Source organism: Haliotis rubra, unplaced genomic scaffold (genome assembly GCF_003918875.1).
Source record: "Haliotis rubra isolate DU_JTF1 unplaced genomic scaffold, ASM391887v1 Scf44, whole genome shotgun sequence".
Taxonomy (NCBI): Eukaryota; Metazoa; Mollusca; class Gastropoda; order Lepetellida; family Haliotidae; genus Haliotis; species Haliotis rubra.
Window position 1 is genome coordinate 3,007,504 of NW_025767124.1, and position 23,239 is coordinate 3,030,742.

General features: G+C 37.8%; 1 protein-coding gene across 1 annotated transcript; it reads right to left on the bottom strand.

Moving 5' to 3' along the window:
• Positions 1–553: 553 nt before the first annotated feature.
• LOC124289308 (coiled-coil-helix-coiled-coil-helix domain-containing protein 1-like) lies at positions 554–23,021 on the bottom strand. Its single transcript, XM_046725917.1, has 4 exons — positions 22,618–23,021; positions 20,681–20,799; positions 6,760–6,898; positions 554–741 (listed from the first exon to the last, which is right to left on the bottom strand). Exons 1-3 carry the CDS (start codon positions 22,760–22,762, stop codon positions 6,761–6,763), a joined length of 402 nt encoding a protein of 133 aa, XP_046581873.1. The 5' UTR covers positions 22,763–23,021; the 3' UTR covers positions 554–741; position 6,760.
• Between the last annotated feature and the right edge of the window lie 218 nt (positions 23,022–23,239).

The window sequence follows — 23,239 nt, forward strand, 5'->3', positions numbered from 1 at the left end:
TAATCGAGTGATACACATTATTGGAGTACATGACACGCCAAGTCACTCAGCCTAACCACCTGATCTGTTTAGTTGCCTTTCACAACCAACACAGGTTGCTAGGGACCAGACGATACTCAAATTCCCTAAAATCTGGACATTTCACACTCATTACATCAAATGTCTGTGTGTGTGTGTGTGTGTGTGTGTGTGTGGTGTAATTAAATCAACGGTGTCATTGTTCTTCTATTAAATAAACACACTATTTTTCAATATTAAAAACAGACATAGAATCCCATGTTAACAAGAAGGCGAAACACTGTTGCCAACAAAATTTGTCTCTTAAAAAGTATCCTAAGCCTCCGATAATTAATAAACAATCATTCCTTTATACAGGTAGCAATGTGGCACGTGTTGCGGCGATGGTGCACCTGAGATGACGAGGAAGGGGGCGTAGCTGCATACCCCGGTTTACACTGACGACACACAGACAAACACTCACCATCCCGCCAACTCCAGCCGTTTTGTTAGCAAAATATTAATACAGGTGCCCAATATAAAAGATGAACAGGTGTTCTTTGTATAGATGTTTATTTTCATAAAAATAATCTATAGGATTCCGCGAGTGTACATGCTTTTCTATCTAAATCAGGACAAAGCTGTGAAGTGTATGACAGGAGGTCGAGGATCTTCACCATGTCCCTTTCTATACACACTTGCCAGAGATACCTCCACTAAGACTCCATTCATGCCAGAATTAGCCTGCAAAACAAAAACAAAACTTGAAACTTAAGCCCACAGCAGCATCCTTTAAAGCAAGCCTCAATCCTATTGCTGCTAAGGTTCCTATTAGAGTTGGCTTTTCATTGAGAGCCTGGTTTAAGCCCGAGAACTGTATGAGAAAGCCTACACCAGGAGGCATACAGGGAGTTCATGAGGCGACGACACCTCAAATTGAGGTTATGACGGCTATTGTGGCACAGTAGGGGCATCGCAGGTGCCAGGTCACCATTATGCCTTGAGTGAGTGATCGTGGGACAGATGACTCAATTAAGTTGCTGCTCAGTGCTCATTAACTGATGCAGCTTACCTGTACAGCTTGCACCTGTTGCTTTGAAGTCTCTCAGGTGTGTCTATCATCTGAATTACGGGTAGGTTGTCAACAAGGGCAATTCATAATCATGTGGCTTACTTCGTTTAATACGTCAATGCCTAACATTTCAAAACAGATTTATTGTGAAATGATTTTATTGCTTTTTTGTCCAATGTTTAAGGATTTATTTCAGAACCTGAAAATTGTTAAATGCTTGGTTCATTTTTTAAATCCTGACATTTATGACTGGTTTATGAAGGAAAGATCATTAAAACTCTCATGTACAAGTTGCTCTGGGCAAAAACCTGGTCATAATAACTGGATTCATGAATAGCACCCTGCAAAGAAACCCTAATTTCATTCACACAAAGTTACGATGATAATTTTCACATTTGAATTAACAAACGTGTTCAACTGTTAACACAATAAAAGATTTTAAGATCAGTCCTTGTGAAATATGATCCGAATTTCCAAACGGTATACAAATTATGACCCATACCTCATTCACCAGTCCCAAAAAAGGGCGTACAGACGAATGAAGATTTACTATCACCACCTGTAGTACAACTTGCAACACGCCGACAGACCACCCATTAATATCTTTACAAATGCAATGAAGCACTCAAATCAGAATGTTATCTAAAAAACGTGCACAGATCAGACAAATCTTAAATACAGCCATTCACTTGTGAATTCACAAAGACACTCTCAGGTTTTCTCTCAATCATGACGAAACTCAATCCGCTGTCTGCGGCAACAGGAGTCACAAGCTTTGAGTATATCTGGGTCTTTTTCTCCCACCTCTTGTATCTGCAGTGTCTGGTTCAAGAAATTAGGTGTAATTGGTGATCGTAGCTCCCCCTCTGTGTCACATGACCCTGCCGCTGTAAGTCAATCCCCCTGACCGGGGAACATGGGACAACAGTGCTTCACAAAACACGGTGATTACCTACCCTTGTCAAAGCTTTGCTACACAACCCCAGGCTATTGTTGGGAATAGCTGGAGACACAAAAGAGGATGATGATTGAACTATTCATTAGATATATTGACAAAATGTATTCACAGAGTCACCCAAAATTATTGTACTTGCTTAAGGCTTACCTTTTGTTTTGTTGTGCAAAAATTATAAATGTATGCAAATTGGTCCTTGTACATGTGTTGTTATTGTTGTTGTGGGGGGGGGGTGTGTGTGTGGTGTGTGTGTGTGTGTGTGTGTGTGTGTTTGTTGTTGGGTGTTTAGAGGAGGAATGGGTCCTTAGACTCAAATACTTTTGTAGGATTGAAAATAGCAAAAGGATGTGTAAAGTATTCCGATTGCTTGCACAATTTAAATTTTTCATTGGTATTTGTATATTTTATCATTAATCATGCCAGTAAATGTTTCAGATGATTTCAGCTTGATTTATAATCATATTAATTTTACATTTTGCCCTGGTGCTATATAATATACATGTCAGCTGTTGACACAGTTGCTATTGTCATGATCATATGCACTGCAAAGTGTCCACAGTCTTCGGCCGCTTATCAAAATTACAGGAGATACGATTGCTGCAGGATAGAGAGGAAACTTATGTCAAATGTAAATTCTACTATGACTACGTGAAATGCTCAAATATTATCGTGCAGTCAATAAAATTAGACACTACGTGCTCCATTTGAAATTAAATTTAGTGACTATCATTTCGGTCTAACATTGATCTAATCTTCAGACACAGCATGTTTGTCTCCTAATTAAACTCAACATAGATAGTACAGTTAGCGGCAAAAGATTATATTAAAAACTACAGACCTCTTTGGGCTTAGTGTAAACAAAATATGACAGAAAAAATACAGACCTTTATATAAATGACTGAGCTTAGTCACTGCACTTTTCCCTGTTCAAGTTTTCTAATTATTCTAATTGTTCTAGTCAATATGAGCTGCACAGGTAGCCCAATCATCTCAGGTGCATCAACTCACTCTGCATGTGGCGTAAAACTAAACTCACACTCACTCTGCAGACTGGCTTAGACAAAGCCACAATCAACAGGTCCAAATCTCAGATTCGACCTATCACTGTTTAGGCTGGTCAGCTCTGTAGCCATGTCATTGGTTTCACCAAGAGTGGGAAACACTAGAGGTCTGCATAATGTAGGCCATTTTTCACATGACATGCTCAGATATAACAGAAATACTGTTCCAAGTGACAAAACCCTACTAACTCGCTCTCATGAAAGTTATATTTCTGAGTCCAATGTTTTAGACAAATACATAAATGATTGATATCAACTCAGCCAAGCTTTGAGATAAATTGTGTCAAGACCCATTCTGCATGTTACTAAGGTAACAGTTCTGTAATAATATCTGGATATTTCGATGACAGTTCATAATTCATTATTAATGAGAACACATTCCTTAAAGGCACAATGCCACACACTTTCCACAATATCTTGGCCTATATTATATATTGGGGCATATGCACTCATATTAGCTTTCTATTGATGCAATAAAAGACTTATTATCCCTCATCCATAAACACTTGTCATTCCTAAGCATTGCATCGGGGGTTCATTCTATGTGGCTACTGCCTAGGGTCATTAAGAATAACAATTATTTTTACCAAATCAATTCTCTTGACTAACACCTCTCTAATTCCGTAAACACTAAGTCGCTTATCAAAACAGACAGCATTGACAGCAACAGGTCTCAGCCTCACAGCCATGACACGCAGGTAAGTGGAAATGAAAAGCAAAATATTATAGGGGTCGTGTAGCTCACCTTGCTTTACAGAACTGTCAACTAATCTTTAAAATTCTAACATTATTCTATAACAGTTGACATGACAACCTTAGATCAATACATATGGTGCTGTGAACAGCTGAAAATTGCTGATGCAGTGAAGAGCAACTTTCACTCACTCACTCAATACAAGAAGATAATAGATGATCTTCGGTAATACATTAATGATAAAATACAATTAGTCTGTGTGTTGTTAACAATGCAATCAGTAGTATTCCATCAATACGATGGCAGTCATGAAATGTTCGATTTTGGGCCATACATTCCTGTGATTGATATCATGAGCACCGATCTACACAACTGGGATACAATAACAAGCATCAACCAAGTCAGGGAGCTGGACCACCAGATCCTGTTAGTCACCTCTTACAACAAGCATGTGTTGCTGATGACCAATTCTAACCCGGATCTTCATGGGTCTACTCCATTGTGAGGCAGGTTTAACTTAGAAGGCTTTGTCCCTTTCTAGGTCAAGCCTTCTCCTTTTCCATGTATATGTCCAACTTACATATGTCACCAGTTATTTCAAGAACCATTGTTAAAAGATATTTTGGTGAGAGAATCTATTTCATAGTTGTCAGTCAGGAACCAGGAATTAAATTATGGCAGTGCCACTGGCATTCTCATACAAGGAACTGCTTATTATTAATATGTTGCTTATTATAATAAGAAGTGTTTTACACAACATTATAGCAAGTTTCTTACGTCTGCCAATATTTCAATACATACTTTTTCAAGAGTCCATCAAAAAATAAAGAACACAAGACATTCGGAATACATGTAATTAAGATGGCCTCCTTGGGCCCGTTCCACAAAGCGATCATAGTGCTATGACTGTCGTAAGTCTATGTTAAAGCATGGGAGTTACGATCACCTTAGTGCTATGACTGTCGTAAGTCTATGTTAAAGCATGGGAGTTACGATCACCTTAGTGCTATGACTGTCGTAAGTCTATGTTAAAGTATGGGAGTTACGATCACCTTAGTGCTATGACTGTCGTAAGTCTATGTTAAAGCATGGGAGTTACGATCACCTTAGCGCTATGACTGTTGCAAGTCTATGTTACAGTATGGGAGTTACGATCACCTTAGTGCTATGACTGTCGTAAGTCTATGTTAAAGCATGGGAGTTACGATCACCTTAGCGCTATGACTGTCGTAAGTCTATGTTAAAGTATGGGAGTTACGATCACCTTAGTGCTATGACTGTTGCAAGTCTATGTTACAGTATGGGAGTTACGATCACCTTAGTGCTATGACTGTCGTAAGTCTATGTTACAGTATAGGAGTTACGATCACCTTAATGATATGATTGCTTTGTGAATGGGGCCGTGGACGCCAGCTTGAAATTCTGATTTGCATACCATGAACAAATATGAGCCTTTTTAGGATCAGGAACACATGCAAATATCAGCTGAGTCCACCAAGATAATTTGAAAGAAGCTGTCAACATGAAGAGCAACTTACAAGAGCCATTCTCACACTGTGGAGGCCAGGTGAGCTATCAGACACATGACACAATTCCAATATAGCCATGAGGCTATCTAACACTACTTAATAATGCATGTGAGAATCCCATTGTAGGGGTCATCTTTCTCTGGCTACATGTATAATAAATCAAGAGTACTCCTAAATCACGTTTATTGGAGTTATAATTGTTTTTCTTAGCACGTATAGCAACTCATGAGAATGATAGAGGTAATTAACCTTTCAATAATTACTTCAAATTTGAGACAAAAGATTATCGACTTTCCCAATAAAAGAACACTTGACAAGTAAATTTGGTCTGTCTACACAGGATTTATTTCTAATTTGTCCTTGAAAATCTTAAACTGCTTCAAATGATATTATTTGAACTTCTTGAATTCAAGATTAACATGTCATAACTACGTATCACCATCTTCAGACATGCCAACTTCAAAAGTTGGACAATTAGATTTGGACAATTTTGAGAATAAAATGAAACATGGATGTATTTCAATTGCAAGAAACCTCATAGCTGGAACTATCAAGCTATGTTTTCATTGGTGTGATTTGCATATAGTGAAACTTTAAAATCATAAACATAACAGCGACTAGACGTTTCAACACTAAACAGACTAAACGTTTCAACACTAAACAGACTAAACGTTTCAACACTAAACAGACTAAAAGCTTCAACACTAAACAGACTAAAAGCTTCAACATTAATATGAATGACAAAGTTTCACCAACAACCAAAATATGAACAGTCATCATGAACACATTTAGGACTGCATGACCTTGAGAGTGAATTTGACCTTCGACATTTGTTACCAGTTTTTTGGGCATTCCCAAACACCATACAAAATCTGAACTAATCATGATATATGTAGGTGGAATTCAATAATACAACGGAATTGTGACATGAATTAATGAAATTATGACATACTGTTGTTACCATAAGATTTATAGTACTTGTGAGGAAATTTCAAACATACTTCCCATGACACCTTCACCTTTCCCGATCATAGTCCAATTTGATTTAACTGACCCTTAACATGATCCTTGATCATTATCAATGCCACAAAATAATTCCAAAGAATTAAAAAGGAGATATCCTTAGTATTATGAACCTGAAATATTCAAAAACTGTATAGTTTTGAACACAAATTGAAATGGCAATGGTTAAATTCTGACAAAGTGTTTAAACATCCCCATATACCTTGACATAAGAGGCGACTAACAGGATTGGTGGTTGACACATGTCATTGTATCCCAATTGCTTAGATCGATGCTCATGATGTTGATCACTGGGTTGTCTGGTCCAGACTCGATTATTTACAGACCACCACCATATAGCTGGAATATTGCTGAGTGTGGCGTTAAACAACCAACCAAACAATTATCCCCATATGCACCAGGGATGCATAGATAGTTACAAAACGTACATCACATTTTCACTTTGATTGTTGTAGGGGGTTGTGGGTAACGTTTCAATAGCTTGTTGATTATACGAGATGTTGGTTTCCCAGCAACAGAATCAGCCTGGCCAAGTCTCTCGGCTTCTTGAAGAGTCCTTGCTTCAATCTGAAACAACACATGGAGGAAAGATTGAAGTCCATCACTAATAACTCAAACCAAACAAAATAGAGCCACAATGTTCTATAAGTCATCAGCCTTATTTCTATGACACTTCAACCTTATTTTTGGTACAAACATTTTAAGTCTGTCAGCAGTAAGTGAGTGAGTTTAGTTTTACACCGCTTTTAGCAATATTCCTGCAATATCACTGCGGGGACATCAGAAATGGGCTTCACACCAGGCACGTAGCAAGCCAAATGTTTCGTGTAAGCCTGATAGGTTGCACAACTTTATATTTAGATAGTATTGAGTGCTTGCCCAACTGTGTTAGCAACAATCATGTGTAAGCCCAGGCTTTTTTTTCACAATGGTAGCTACGCCCCTGCACACATTCAGGGGTGGAAATAACTTTAAAATTGCTAGCATACTCCGGTACAGTGGCACATGTAAAATCACTTGCCCTGATAATTTTTCCACTATACCGTCCGTTTCCTTGTTGATTTTTTAAATAAACAACATAATTAACATTGGAAAGTCAACTGGACACCGGTACAGTGTGATATACAAATTTGCTTGCCCGACAGAAAAAAAGACTGGACTCGGACATTGGGCAATGGGTTATTTCCACCCCTGACATTGTACTCTTGTAGGAAATTGAACCCGGGCCTTCGAAGTGATGAGCAATTGTTTTAAAGACTAGGCTACCCTACCACTATAAAGTGTGTCAACAGATAAAGATTGTAGGAAAATAATTCTTCTTCGAAGCATCATTTCTGACAATGGCGTTAAAGTGACAATATGTTGGCATGATAAAATATGAATGTAAATATATCCTGGAAGAAACAATTAAAAGAACACTTCATGGCAGTGTTCCATTAATTATTTCCAGATTTCCTCCCACAGTTCTATTCAAAGCTGGTGACAAAAACTGGAAAATATTAAAGGAATACTTGAATTTTCATGTGTTCCTGTATTTGTTTCTCTCAGTAATTATAGTATGTATAATTGACAGACAATGGCATAAGCTCATAGACTTTCCTTCATGGTATCTACTAGTGGTGGTCCGATTAATTGAAAAAATCGAAGATTGGTCGCAATGACTAAACGACCAAGCAAATGATCATGTTTTCTCATAATCGAACACAAACAATTCTGGAACACTTTTTGCATTAACAATATTTTCCACACGGTTGGTTTTGTCTGTTACATTTCATGAACACTACATGCTCGTTTAAAGTCACAACTGAATTTATGTTAAAGACGACAAGAAATTTATGCTCCTAACATACTAGTCATCCTTTAAAGATGTGCAATTTGCAAAAATCACCCCAAGGAACTGCATGTATTTTCTTTATTTTTTGTGCATTAACAAAAATAACCAGGAAAATTTCATAAATGACGCTAACCAATTATTTTCGATGATTGATCGGTTGTAATGAACCAATCATCAATTACGAGATTTTAACCAATTCCCAACACTAGTATCTACAGAGTATAAAGTATAACAAACCAGGCAATCTTGACAATGCAGCCCTATTGTCATAGCACCAAAGCTGCTATAGTTCTCCCTATCAGTTTCTTTACAGTTCAGCTTAACACTTCCAAAACCTATCTCTTCTGCAACATTTTAATTATTTACAGTGATTCAAGGTCACATAAATCCAGCTAACAGGGGACATAACTGCGGGATGCTACTACTCCTGGCTCTATAGTCCCGGGGTACTTCCCTGTACCCAACCAGGGACTAGATTTTCGAAGCTCTCTTAGAGCAAAGATAGTCGTAAGTGCAATACATAAACATTAACTTACGACTATCCTAGCGTTAAGAGAGCTTCGAAAGTCTTGGCCCAGGGTCCTAATATTGCTACACTACCTATTGATCATGTTTATTTGTTGTTGTTTTTTTGTATTGTTTTCCCCCCCTCTTTTTGGGCATGTTTAACTTCATTTGAATCAATTCAAAATTGATCAATACATATATGTGCATGTAGACTCACATAAACATAGAATTGTCATCTAGATGTCTTATTTAAAACATTTATAGAGGATTTCTGAAAAGCATATGGAGAGAAGACCAGAAGGCATGAAAGCTTGCATGTTTAAAGTTCGAGAATGCAGTAAATTTGCTTGTTTGATAGTACAAAGGTTTAAAGTTTGGTTTAACTTTCTTAACATTAAATCAGTAAAGCATAGATTTTGTTATAAGAATAACTGCATTCAAACGGTTATTATTCATACCCTTAAATCCAAACAATATATTCTCTTTACTGAAATCAATGTTTCCTTCAGTGTATTTTGCAAGCCATTCTGAAAGTTGTCTCCATATTATATTGCATACTGACAGGCATATAAAACATGTATAATGGTTTCAAGTGGATCATTACATAAAGAACATTCTATATATATATCCCATCTAAAACAATAAATCAATGGTCTCTGATATATTATGAATGATTCTGAATTGAAACCATCTAAGGTCACTACTTTGTGTACAACTTTTCATCATAAGATTAATATTCTTCCACTCTGTGTCAGTATACTCTTTTTGGAAATGATCTTCCCATTTCAAAACAGTTTTGAATTTTGTAAATTTTGGATCTAATAAATCCATATAAAATGCTGAACAGCCTTGTTGATTGTTTATTTTTTATATGTTATAGGGCCTAAAATTGGGTCAACACAACCTATTGATCATGGAGATACAAACCACCAACCTCGTAATCAGATCAATGAAAACAGCAAGGTGTGGTGATTTCTTGGGCCAAAGGTTATTCAATATTATTTCTATGCTACCTCATTGAAACATTATTCCGAGGGCTTTGCAAGCGAAGCAACTTGACTGAATTGCTAGCACACTGTTCTGTTTGAATATACATCACTGCCACAACAATTTCATTACAAAATGATAGAAGTACAGAGTTATGCACGTGCACGTTTTACGGTTAGATCAAAAATTACTTGCGCGATCACACCCTGTGATAGTTTCACAGTCCTGCTTGTACGGACCATATAACCGACCATACAACATTGAAAATCAATGAGAAGAGAACAGGAGACATGTTTCAATTCAAACAAAATGTTCAGAACCCATCAGCTGAATGCCAAGTCTCTGCGCCTGTCATGGCTTCTGATGTTTACCTTATGGTGAATGGGTTGTCAGGAGTTGTATTCACACACGATGAATTAACCGTTGTTGAGTGTCAAGATGATTGTGTGATTAGAGGTGATGGCTTGGTAAACAGTTGTCGCAATTGCTGCTCGAGTGTCGCTGAATGTCATTTAATGGCTTTGATGTTTTTCACACCTGAGCGCCTTAAGATTGTTTACACAGGTGATCAGCCATGATTCCTCTATTCGTGGTACGAACAACACACAATCTGAAAACTATACTATTAGCAACCCTTCCTATAGAATATCTAAAAAGCCTTTTTTCTTAGAGTCTCCGATAATTTACATATCATTTCAAGATGTTTCAAACTCAACAGGAAGAGTTAACAGAAGATAAAATAATCTTATCACCTGTGTAATTAAATCTAACTTACAGGAATGCGATACCTGTTGACTGGGCTCCTGTCTTACACAGCCATCGCCACACCTGTGGGTTTTCCTCTGTGTATACAGAGCTTCCAATAGTCAGAACTCCTATAGACTTGTATAAGCACAGGTGTTGGGATGTGATCAGCATAATCAAACTGGATCATGCTTCACCCATACACAAGTATTTGCTGATTAATCTGCTATGGATTCTTCGACTGCTTGGTCATTTACAGTAAACTGACAGCCCATTCAAGACGCAAAACACTTTGAAATATCTTGTATCTTGTGGTAAAAATTGATTCAATACACTCATGTTAGAGTAAAGTCAAACTTGTCTATTTCAGGTAACCTACTAAACTACTGACAAACAATAGTTCATATCTGTGTAAGATACATAGACATTTCATATATAGTATCTACAAAACTCTTGCAATTATTGTTAAACATACAATCTGATATCAAATTTTAGAATGCGTAATTGATATTTTTATATCTTTTCATACACAGTTTTTTCCATAAATGATTTTACTCAGCTAATTATGGCCTGATAGAATATTGCCAGGGATGGCTGAAAGTTCTGGGGCTGACTATGAAGGACAATGGGGGAATAGTTTTCAACATAACACCTAACATCTTCACGGGTTACATTGACACTATGCTCCCATATCTATCGACTTTTCAGTAGCCAATTCTGTCCAGTTTCATCAACAGAGATCACCTTGCCACTTTGATCCCTGAAGAAATATGCTTGTCTGAATGGTTTAAAATGCAGCCTACAATTTGTAAAGTAATATATTTGTTGCAAGAAAACTGTCCAGCATATAGTGTACATCCTTTACTGTCAGTCTCAGAACTGTTCCCATTTCTGGTGTCCCCGGACGTTATATTGCTGGAATATTGCTGAAAGCGGCGTAAAACTATACTCACTCACTAAGAACTTTTCAGCCTCTCCTTTAAAATGTTTTGGGGAGTAAGGATTTAATTATTTTTTTATATTTTTTATAAGAATGTTTCCTGTATGGGGCATAATGTTTGTTTTCAATGAGTTTGTGTCAAGTTAGTTTGGCTTACTTTCAAAGATGTTTAAGGAAAATAACCTCAAATAAACCATGGCACAAAAAATACAATTTGCATGACATAACAAATTAAATTGTCTTGCCAGGCTATTGGATGGTATGAATTGATTATGAGTTGCAGTCAATATGGAGTTTAGCAAGACCCACCCCTAATTTATCGCAAGCCAGACACAGCTTCCTGTAGGCTGTCAAATGAAACCCTGTCATGTCACTGAGTGCAACAACTGAATAAGACATCAAAGATGATTTATTCCCCGTACAATAAAAAACTGACAAAAGTTTTTAAAGTTATGTACATCAATGTGTAGCAATCCTGTTTAATAAATCAAATTCCTTCCCATCTTCTGAGCAGCTTGGGGAAAGATGATAGGCTTCTCTAACATTAGAGTCAAATTTCATGTACAGTAACATTATCAGTGAATAAACTACATCATTCCATGACAAAGGGTAAACAAATGGGAGCAAGACGTGGCGGAATGTCTGTGAAATGTGGCGATATTCAAAAGATACATACTGGTATATTGAATACCCGCACAGACGAGTCTCAAAGGCTGTCAAACCAGGTGTTATCTGCATAGCTCACTCAAACAGATTCTCATTTTTTTCTCCTCTCTCCTCTGGTGCACTTCGTCTACCAGTACATTTACAGTCTATTCCCTCCAAGTAATGTCCCTCCATCACCAGCTACTTATAATGGAGCTGACAATACCATGAAATGAACAGCATCAAATTTGATCTATCGACTTACACTACTGTTAGTATGTTCCATGAATGTAACTTGACAGTAAGTTTATATGCCAAGAAACAGCTACATTTGATCTATTGACTTACACTAGGATTAGTTTGTTCAATGAATATAGCTCCACAGTAAGTTCATATTCCAAGAAACAGCTACATTTTATTTATCAACTTACACTAGGATTAGTTTGTTCTATGAATATAGCTCCACAGTAAGTTCATATGCCAAGAAACAGCTACATTTTATTCATCAACTTACACTAGGATTAGTTTGTTCTATGAATATAGCTCCACAGTAAGTTCATATGCCACGTAACAGCTACATTTTAGTCATCAACTTACACTAGGATTAGTTTGTTCTATGAATATAGCTCCACAGTTAAGTTCATATGCCACCAGCTACATTTTAGTCATCAACTTACACTAGGATTAGTTTGTTCTATGAATATAGCTCCACAGTAAATCCATATGCTAAGAAACAGCTACATTTGATTTATCAACTTACACTAGGATGAGTTTGTTCTATGAACTCTGCAATAGGTTCCCATGCAAATCAGATGTAATATCTTATTTATCAACTTATCAACCGATCAGTTCATGAATTTTACCCAACAAAAATTGGAATGTCTACAATTTGAAAACCTTTTGTTTTCCAGTCAAAACAACTCATCCAGGCTCTTATTACAGGAAATGTGGTATGTTTTATCAAGGAAAACCTGCATGCATTCCAAACCTTGTTGTCAACAATCTACCATTCAGACAATTTATCCAGTTACACTGACACTGTGGATAATGTCCATCAATTTTATTACAACTTCTTGTTGAGCATGGGTGATCATCTATTTACTCAAGCTGGTAATTCTGTGTTTTATGGCCTGTTTAATGGCCCCTAAGGAAATGTTTTTTCTCAGGTCTGAAGTGGCAGACAATATGTTGCTTCGACTTGAAACTCGCTCATTAGACTCTCAGCTTTTCACAAAGTATGGTTCCAGTTAAGTATTCTTTGATAGACACTAAGAAACAAAACTGTTTCTATTTCCCTTGCTCACAAATAACCATCAACATCATGAGATGAATTTTAAACAGGTCCTGATCAAAGGGTCTACCAGATGATTCAGTGCACAGGCCTATAAAGAGCCGATTTAATTCATCCTACTCCAGAACTTAAATTTCAAAGTCCATCCACGTGAATAATGGTAATGGCCTGGCATACCTGCAGAATGGGACGGTTTCTATGAGCCAAGAAATACATCTAATATGAAGAAAATTGCCATAGACAAGAGGGACAATGTCCCACTTGTTGGCGTTGTATAAAATATGGCTTTCATTCATACAGTGAACACCAACCCTGAGCCACACCGCAGTTAATGGTGAGTAAGTATTACAAGGGTAGACACCATGTTATAGTGGGTGGGTTGAGAGAGTAAGTATTACAAGGGTAGACACCATGTTGTAGTGGGTGGGTTGAGAGAGTAAGTATTACAAGGGTAGACACCATGTTGTAGTGGGTGGGTTGAGAGAGTAAGTATTACAAGGGTAGACACCATGTTGTAGTGGGTGGGTTGAGAGAGTAAGTATTACAAGGGTAGACACCATGTTATAGTGGGTGGGTTGAGAGAGTAAGTATTACAAGGGTAGACACCATGTTATAGTGGGTGGGTTGAGGAGTAAGTATTACAAGGGTAGACACCTTGTTATAGTGGGTGGGTTGAGGGAGTAAAGGTATTACAAGGGTAGACACCATGTTGTAGTGGGTGGGTTGAGAGAGTAAGTATTACAAGGGTAGACACCATGTTATAGTGGGTGGGTTGACAGAGTAAGTATTACAAGGGTAGACACCATGTTATAGTAGCCATGGTGGGTTGACACCTTGTTAGTAGTGGGTGGGTTGAGAGAGTAAGTATACAAGGGTAGACACACCTTGTTATAGTGGGGGGCTGACAGAGTATAGTATTACAAGGGGTAGACACCATGTTATAGTGGGTGGGTTGAGAGAGTAAGTATTACAAGGGTAGACACCATGTTATAGTGGGTGGGTTGAGGGAGTAAGTATTACAAGGGTAGACACCATGTTATAGTGGGTGGGTTGAGAGAGTGGGTAGAGAGTACAACAAGGGGTGACACCATGTTATAGTGGGTGGGTTGACAGAGTAAGTATTACAAGGGTAGACACCATGGTTATAGTGGGTGGGTTGAGAGTAAGTATTACAAGGGTAGACACCTTGTTATAGTGGGTGGGTTGAGAGAGTAAGGGTATTACAAGGGTAGACACCATGTTATAGTGGGTGGGTTGACAGAGTATTACAAGGGGTAGACACCATATTATAAGTTGAGTAGGGTAGACACCATGTTATAGTGGGTGGGTTGACAGAGTAAGTATTACAAGGGTAGACACCATGTTATAGTGGGTGGGGGTTGAGAGAGTAGAGTATTACAAGGGTAGACACCATGTTGTAGTGGGTGGGTTGAGAGAGTAAGTATTACAAGGTTAGAGTGAGTGTTATAGTGGGTGGGTGGGTTGAGGGAGTAATAAGTATTACAAGAGACACCATGTTATAGTGGGTGGGTTGAGGGGAGTTGATTACAGCAGACACCATGTTATAGTGGGTGGGTTGAGGGAGTAAGTATTACAAGGGTAGACACCTTGTTATAGTGGGTGGGTTGAGAGAATAAGTATTACAAGGGTAGACACCATGTTATAGTGGGTGGGTTGAGAGAGTAAGTATTACAAGGGTAGACACCATGTTATAGTGGGTGGGTTGAGAGAGTAAGTATTACAAGGGTAGACACCATGTTATAGTGGGTGGGTTGAGAGAGTAAGTATTACAAGGGTAGACACCATGTTATAGTGGGTGGGTTGAGAGAGTAAGTATTACAAGGGTAGACACCATGTTATAGTGGGTGGGTTGAGAGAGTAAGTATTACAAGGGTAGACACCATGTTATAGTGAGTGGGTTGAGAGTAAGTATTACAAGGGTAGACACCTTGTTATAGTGGGTGGGTTGAGAGAGTAAGTATTACAAGGGTAGACACCATGTTCTAGTGGGTGGGTTGAGAGAGTAGGTATTACAAGGGTAGACACCATGTTATAGTGGGTGGGTTGAGGGAGTAAGTATTACAAGGGTAGACACCATGTTATAGTGGGTGGGTTGAGAGAGTAAGTATTACAAGGGTAGACACCATGTTATAGTGGGTGGGTTGACAGAGTAAGTATTACAAGGGTAGACACCTTGTTATAGTGGGTGTGGGTTGAGACAATAATTGTTGGGTTATTAGTGGTGGGTGTTATAGAGAGAGAGTAGGTATTACAAGGGTAGACACCATGTTATAGTGGGTGGGTTGAGAGAGTAAGTATTACAAGGGTAGACACCTTGTTATAGTGGGTGGGTTGAGAGAGTAAGTATTACAAGGGTAGACACCATGTTATAGTGGGTGGGTTGAGAGAGTAAGTATTACAAGGGGTAGACACCATGTTATAGTGGGTGGGTTGAGAGTAGGTATTACAAGGGTAGACACCATGTTATAGTGGGTGGGTTGAGAGAGTAAGTATTACAAGGGTAGACACCTTGTTATAGTGGGTGGGTTGAGAGAGTAAGTATTACAAGGGTAGACACCATGTTATAGTGGGTGGGTTGAGAGAGTAAGTATTACAAGGGTAGACACCATGTTATAGTGGGTGGGTTGAGAGTAAGTATTACAAGGGTAGACACCTTGTTATAGTGGGTGGGTTGAGAGAGTAAGTATTACAAGGGTAGACACCATGTTATAGTGGGTGGGTTGAGGGAGTAAGTATTACAAGGGTAGACACCATGTTATAGTGGGTGGGTTGAGGAGTAAGTGGGTGGGTTGAGAAGTATTTACAAGGGTAGACACCATGTTATAGTGGGTGGGTTGAGAGAGAGTATTACAAGGGTAGACACCATGTTGTAGTGGGTGGGTTGAGAGAGTAAATATTACAAGGGTAGACACCATGTTATAGTGGGTGGGTTGAGAGAGTAAGTATTACAAAGGGTAGACAGTAAGTGTTATAGTATTACAAGGGTGGAGGGTAGACACCATGTTATAGTGGGTGGGTTGAGAGAGTAAGTATTACAAGGGTAGACACCTTGTTATAGTGGGTGGGTTGAGAGAGTAAGTATTACAAGGGTAGACACCATTTTATAGTGGGTGGGTTGAGAGAGTAAGTATTACAAGGGTAGACACCTTGTTATAGTGAGTGGGTTGAGAGAGTAGGTATTACAAGGGTAGACACCATGTTATAGTGGGTGGGTTGAGAGAGTAAGTATTACAAGGGTAGACACCTTGTTATAGTGGGTGGGTTGAGAGAGTAAGTATTACAAGGGTAGACACCATGTTATAGTGGTTGGGTTGAGGGAGTAAGTATTACAAGGGTAGACACCATGTTACAATGAGTGGGTTGAGAGAGTAAGTAATCGCTGACACAAGCCTTATGTTTGGTACCTCCAACTCTGTTGACTGACAGTTGGAGTGTACACAAGTTCGCTGCCAAGAATACAACCCTTCTTACATATTTTCGGACTAGTTCTGGGTGGGTTCAATTAGGAAGTGCTACCTGGGAGTCCCATGTGCTTGTTCCTGTGTAAAGGGGCAAGGGCACTGAACTGAGAGTGAACCTAACCAGCCTGACCATGCCAAGACCACTCAAACCCTCTCAGATACATGAATTTAATCTGCATAATTACAATAATTATAATGGTACATTTGTTATATGCTTAACTCCATAAAATAAGAAATGCAAACAATGCTACTTAAACTAGGGGGAAACTCTGGTTATGTCAGGCCACGGACACAAGACATATAGATATTTAATTTGATATTTGATCTGCTGAAGCTTCAGCATGAATGCTTGTTTTTCAACACTGGGATGTGTTTGTCCAGTGCTTGGATTAGTTCATTCAGGGTTTGAAGATAAATGTCTACAGCTCTCACTTATTGGCTGATAATTTAAACAACTTGCTTACAACTTAGCGTTCAATTGTTTGTCATAATTTTGCAAAGATAAATTTGGAATCAGGCTAAATTGATATTCTTGTGTATGTCATAGACACGTTATATGGCAGAAAATGCTGATTTTGAATTTGATATTTCATCTCCCTATGATCAGTTCACATGTTTGATTTTCAGCACAGGGACCCTCTGGTGCAGTGCTTGAATCCATTGGCATTATATTTCAAAGTTAGACTTGGAATCAAGTGGTGCTGGATACTCATGTATATGTTACTTGTATATTACAACAACCATAGGTTGCTATACACATATTTCAACCTGGCATCCAATTACAACAATATTTCAGTTATGTGATGATTGGAACATAGAAGAGAAGGTGAACCCTTACTTTTGAAATAATTATGCAGCTAACTCACATGAACTTAATGAGATATAACAGATGATAGAATATCTGAACTTTTGGAGGAAAGGGATAGAACATTACATTTCCTGCTCCTTCAGGTACAAAGTGAAGATCCAGGTTAGAATTGATCTTCAGCAACCCATGCTTATCAAAAGAAGCGACTAATGGGATTGGGTAGTCAGGCTTGCTGACTTGGTAAACACATGTCATTGTATCCCAATCGTGTAGAATGATGTTAATACTGTTGATCACTGGACTGTCTGGTCCAGACACGATTATTTACAGACCACCGCCATATAGCTGGATTATTGCTAAATGCAGCATTAAACAACAACCAAACCAAACAAAGTGAAGGAAAATCCCATCACAGCTCTGAAAATGGACATAACTGACCATTCTGACAGTTTAGGCACTTTCTAATTTCAAAACTTTATTATGATGCAAAGTGTTTTATCAACTGGTGACTTGTTTAACTGTAAAAATATCATTGGTTGGTAACATGAATATATCAATGAATATAATCCCATACTATCCCGATACATCAATTATGCCATGAAGAGTTATGTCCCCTAAACTGTACATGCAACTGACATAATCAAGTCTATTTTCCTTCATATTTTATTTTTCAAATGATTTCATTTCCTTTTCATTCAATCATATTTTTAAAGCACCAAGAACACTCATCATTAACTGTGTGTGATATTAGCATTAGGAGTGAGTGAGTGAGTGAGTGAGTGAGTTTAGTTTTATGCCGCACTTCCGCAAAATGCCATAAATTTCAACATCAATAACTGGTACAAAATTTGTCTTCAACATGCAAATGTCACATGATGTCACTGAAAATATATTGTTTGTCTTGTTTAGTTTAGCTAATGCTGCTGTCTGCAATATCGAATATACTCTAGCCATATGAAAACCAGCCAACAGCCATAACTAGTAACCAAATGTCCATACCAACAGGACACAAGGACATTATATCTGAATGTTACAACATTCTATACATTTAAAATGTCAAAGACTTGAATATTAATTGTGAAATTCAAATATTCACATAATCATGATAAAATGAGAACTTTGAGTACAGCTAATAAAAACATCAACCTCATTGACTTTACTCATGATACATCTCAGCAAGAAGATCTGAGGTCACCTACATAGAAAATCGCTTAAAAATACCCAAATAGGGTTCATTTATCTGGGTCAGTATTGTTTGGTTGTTGTTCAAAGCCGCACTCAGCAATATTCCAGCTATATGGTGGCAGTCTGTAAATAATCGAGTCGGTCCAGGCAGCATGAGCATTGATCTCTGTATATGTCAACCAAGTCAGCAAGCCTGACCACTCAATCCCTTTAGTCACATCTTACCATTTATGACAAGCATGGGTGGCTGAAAATCAATTCTATTTCAAGGGTTGTACGAGTCAGTAAGCAATGCAAAATAGTTGCATATCTGATTTCGGTATCTCGATTACGCACCAAGGCACAAATTCCAATATGTAAATCACAGAAAATGATAAGTCAGTGTCATAATATTGTTGAGGGCATTCAATACACCCAGTCTCCAGGAGTGCAATAACATCTATACCCACAAGGGAGTAGAGGCAGTGGTAGCCTAGTGGTTGAAGCGTTCACTCGTCACAACGAAGACCCGGGTTTGATTCCCAACATAGGTACAATATGTGAAGCCCATTTCTGGTGTCCCCAATGGATATTGCTGGAATATTGCTAAAAGCGGCGTTAAACTAAACTCACTCACTCACTATCGTTGCAATGATACAGAAGCAATGTAGAGAGTAGATAGTCATCTTATGTTGTAATACCATACTCACTCACATTATTTTTGTTCTGTATGGGGTGTCCTTGGTACAAATTGAAATTTCCATATCAAATTAATAACAAAATATGCTAAATTTGAAATTTGAAAAACCCCAAAATATGCTACACCATTTTAGAAATCTGATATCTGTCTGAACAGAAAAAACAACACATCTTTCATTTATTAAAAGATCACCTGACACAAAACTTTAACAATGGCACTGGATACAAAAGTACGATGGTTCCTCTATTCATTATCTCTTCCTCTAAGAGTAAGAATTACTAAGATACAGAATAATAAAAACATTTCCAAGATTAATTTTCTTTATACATTTACGAAGATCTGTTTCTGAAAAGGAGAGAGTTTGGTAAATGCTGCGTCTAACAGTATTACAATCAGAAGACAACTTATCAGCTTAATGTGGGAGCCTGATGCAGGTTTCCATTTGGGTGAGTGAGTGAGATTAGTTTTACGCCGCTCTCAGCAATATTCCAGCTATATGGCGGCGGTCTGTAAATAATCGAGTCTGGACCAGACAATCCAGAGATCAACATCATGAACATCGATCTGCGCAATTGGGAACCGATGACGTGTCAACCAAGTCAGTTTCCATTTGGGTTAAACCCTCAACCACAGGCAAAAAACGGGGTGTGGTCGAAGCAAGCCCTCTGGTTGGTTGATCCTTGTTGAGGAGACATTTACAACTGATGCTTTCTTTTGAGAAGCCTTTGCTTGAAAAATATTCTTACATTAAGCAGTCGATGAAAGGAAAAATTCACGCAAATTTATAAAGAATGTGCAAATCGACAAGCATTGACCAATCAGTGGGCTTGCTTCGACCATACCCCCGTTTTGTGTGGACATATCGTCATCCATTTGTGTCAAGATCATTTAGTTGAAGGTCAAAATCGGGATTCAATCGACTTGCAGAAATAACAATAAAGAATTGGTAGGTGTCATGAGTGGTGATTGATAGGCCAATCATTCATGATTATGTTTACATTAAGTTTTAATCGATTGCATCTGATGGTAGCGTAGCGATGGGCAAAGCAGTCAGGTAGGGTGCATCCGAAGTGTCCGGCCTTGTCATAATGTATTGTACTGTGTTGCATTTCAAGTTGGGGTCATCTCAAAAAATAATTTTTTAAATCTTTAATCTTTGCAAAGACATGAAGGCCTGTGCTCATAACATGGCCAGTTTGGGTGTTGTTATTTTTATATCATAAATTTAAACTGTAAGTAATACTTACATTTGACTTCTCCATACATTCACTAAAGGCTTTAATTTCTTCTGAACATTTCCTTTCATTAAATTCATTGTTCTTCCAACAAGCCATCATGACGTTCATTTGCTGTAGGCATACTGCAACTGAAATCAAACAGAACAAATATTCATAAGGAACAGTAGGCCAGCAAATGTTTTGGATGAACTGTACTTAATTGGTCACACATTTTAGCTTTTCATTAGAGCAAAGTGGTGGATCGAACCTGCATTGCCAGTTAGAAGCTTGGCTACCTGGCTAGGCTGGAGCAATGAGACCATTATTTGGCCATCACTTTACCAGGGGTGCTACAACATCAAAACAGTGCAGGGTTTTAGGGGACGCGGGATTCCTGCGTATTGGACGCAGAAATTTGATGAAGTACCCCCAAACTAAAATCCAGTACGTCCTTGTGGATGCAATATAATTTTTTCTGGGAATGAACTTTCTGAGTTTGTAATGATATCCCATGTTGAAATATAAACATTCTGTTTACAATCATTATTCTAATGACATTGAAAGAAGCACATATTATAACATAATCATTATCAAATGGGAAGCATCCATGATCATTGATTTCATGCAAATTGATGGACCCCCAATTTTGGAAATGGACTCTCAAAAAAATATGCCCTGAGTCCCCAGGACTCCCAGTTTCAAAGAGCTATGTAAAACCCTGACAGTGTTCATTTACCTTGGGATCAGCACCTGATTATCTTGACAAAAAATCAAAATGGGTACATAACTCCAAAGATCATAAAAGAGAGTGTTTTGATTGGGAAGGGGATCCAAGGTTAGGATACAGTTGGTAAGACATCCGCCCATATGCCCGCACTCACCCAGTCATAATTTCATATTCCAGGGATATGGGTGGAAATCTTTCAAAGCTTGGTGTAGAGTTTTAAAAGGAATGAAGAGGAAAACTGAAGTGATATTTATGGTATCTGCAGAATCATAACATTTACATAAATTAATAAATAATATAAAAGGTTGGTTGGTTGTTATTTAATGCCACACTTAGCAATATTTCAGCTGTATGGTCTGTCAATAATTGAGTCTGGACCAGACAATCCAGTTATCAACAGCATGAGCATTAATAACTATGCAATTGGGATATGATGACATGTGTCAACCAAGTCAGCGAGCCTGACCACCTGATCCTTTTAGTCACTTCTTATGACAAGCATGGCCATATTTTAGCGTTATTTATAAAATTATTCTGATGTTCGTTAAATTAATGAAACAGAATTAGTCATGATACTTAATTAGCTATTCACCAATGTGTCCACCCCGTTCACTGCTGCCGATTGTGTTTTTATATAACGCGGCGGAAGGGAATCATGATGGTACAAATAGATGTTTTCTCACAAGTTTTTTAATAGCTATCGCCATTTCAGAATTTCTCATGTCATTTGTGAAATAATATATACATTTTATCTATATCATAAAGTAACCTGGAATAATTGAATGTGTGACTAGTTTAGTGTTTTTTTCATAGCAGATTGAAAGGGAATGGAACAATTAATGACTTTTGTGAACTTGAACTTGCTATCATATAGATTGTGTGACATCCCCTGATGTTAAAGTTAATGTTTTTAATAGGGTTCATAACTTTATCTTTAAATGTTTTCTTTTGTTACTTACTGTCAAGAATTTTCTTTTGCTGTCCCTTATTGTTTTCAAATATCGTGGTACAAAATACCAGAATTGTAACTGACCGGAACTGTGCACGCGTGCTACTGTTAACTGTTTGGCAGCCTGTATCAAGCCAAAATGTTGAACATCTGAGGACAAGGTGAAAGACTAACCCTTTTAACTACTTTACTCCTGCCAGATTGTAGAATAATCACTATTCAGTGAAAATGTATTCCATTTTAGCAACATATACTGACCCTGCGATGAGCAACTGATTAAAACAATCTTACCTTTCGTTTTCCCCCCTGTGTCTGGCACAGAGTCCTTCAGTATAGGAGGTAAAAGTATTTTATACGTCGGCACTGTTTCATAGTTCTTAAACTTTTTCAAAGGTTTAAGTCCGGCACTTACAACACCTGTCAAACGAGGCATCATGAAACAATGTGTTAATGAAATGTAGGACCCAAAATGTATTCAAATCATTCTAAATTAATAATATCACAGTCATAAAACGAAGAAAACTATGCCTTTCCCATGCATTTTCAGCAGACAGCAATATACTTGTCGTCTCAAAACTACTCCTGAGAGTGATTATGGCGTATTTGTATCCACAACATGTGTTTCATATAATACAAACAATTCCGTTATATATATTTCATAATAACTTGTATTATACAACTGATTATTGTAAGAAAACATTTTTCATGGTAAGTTTATACAAATCCATGGAAGGATTGAATGAAACTCTTACTAAGAACTTTAGGAAGGAAAAGGTAATATAGAGACCGTAATCCGGTTGTCGTAATAAAGGTGACCGGACAAACGGGAATATGTAACGATTTGGTTTCAGTCTATGAATTGGTTTTTAAACATTCGGTTATTGTCGAACCCAATCTTATATCAGTATATGAG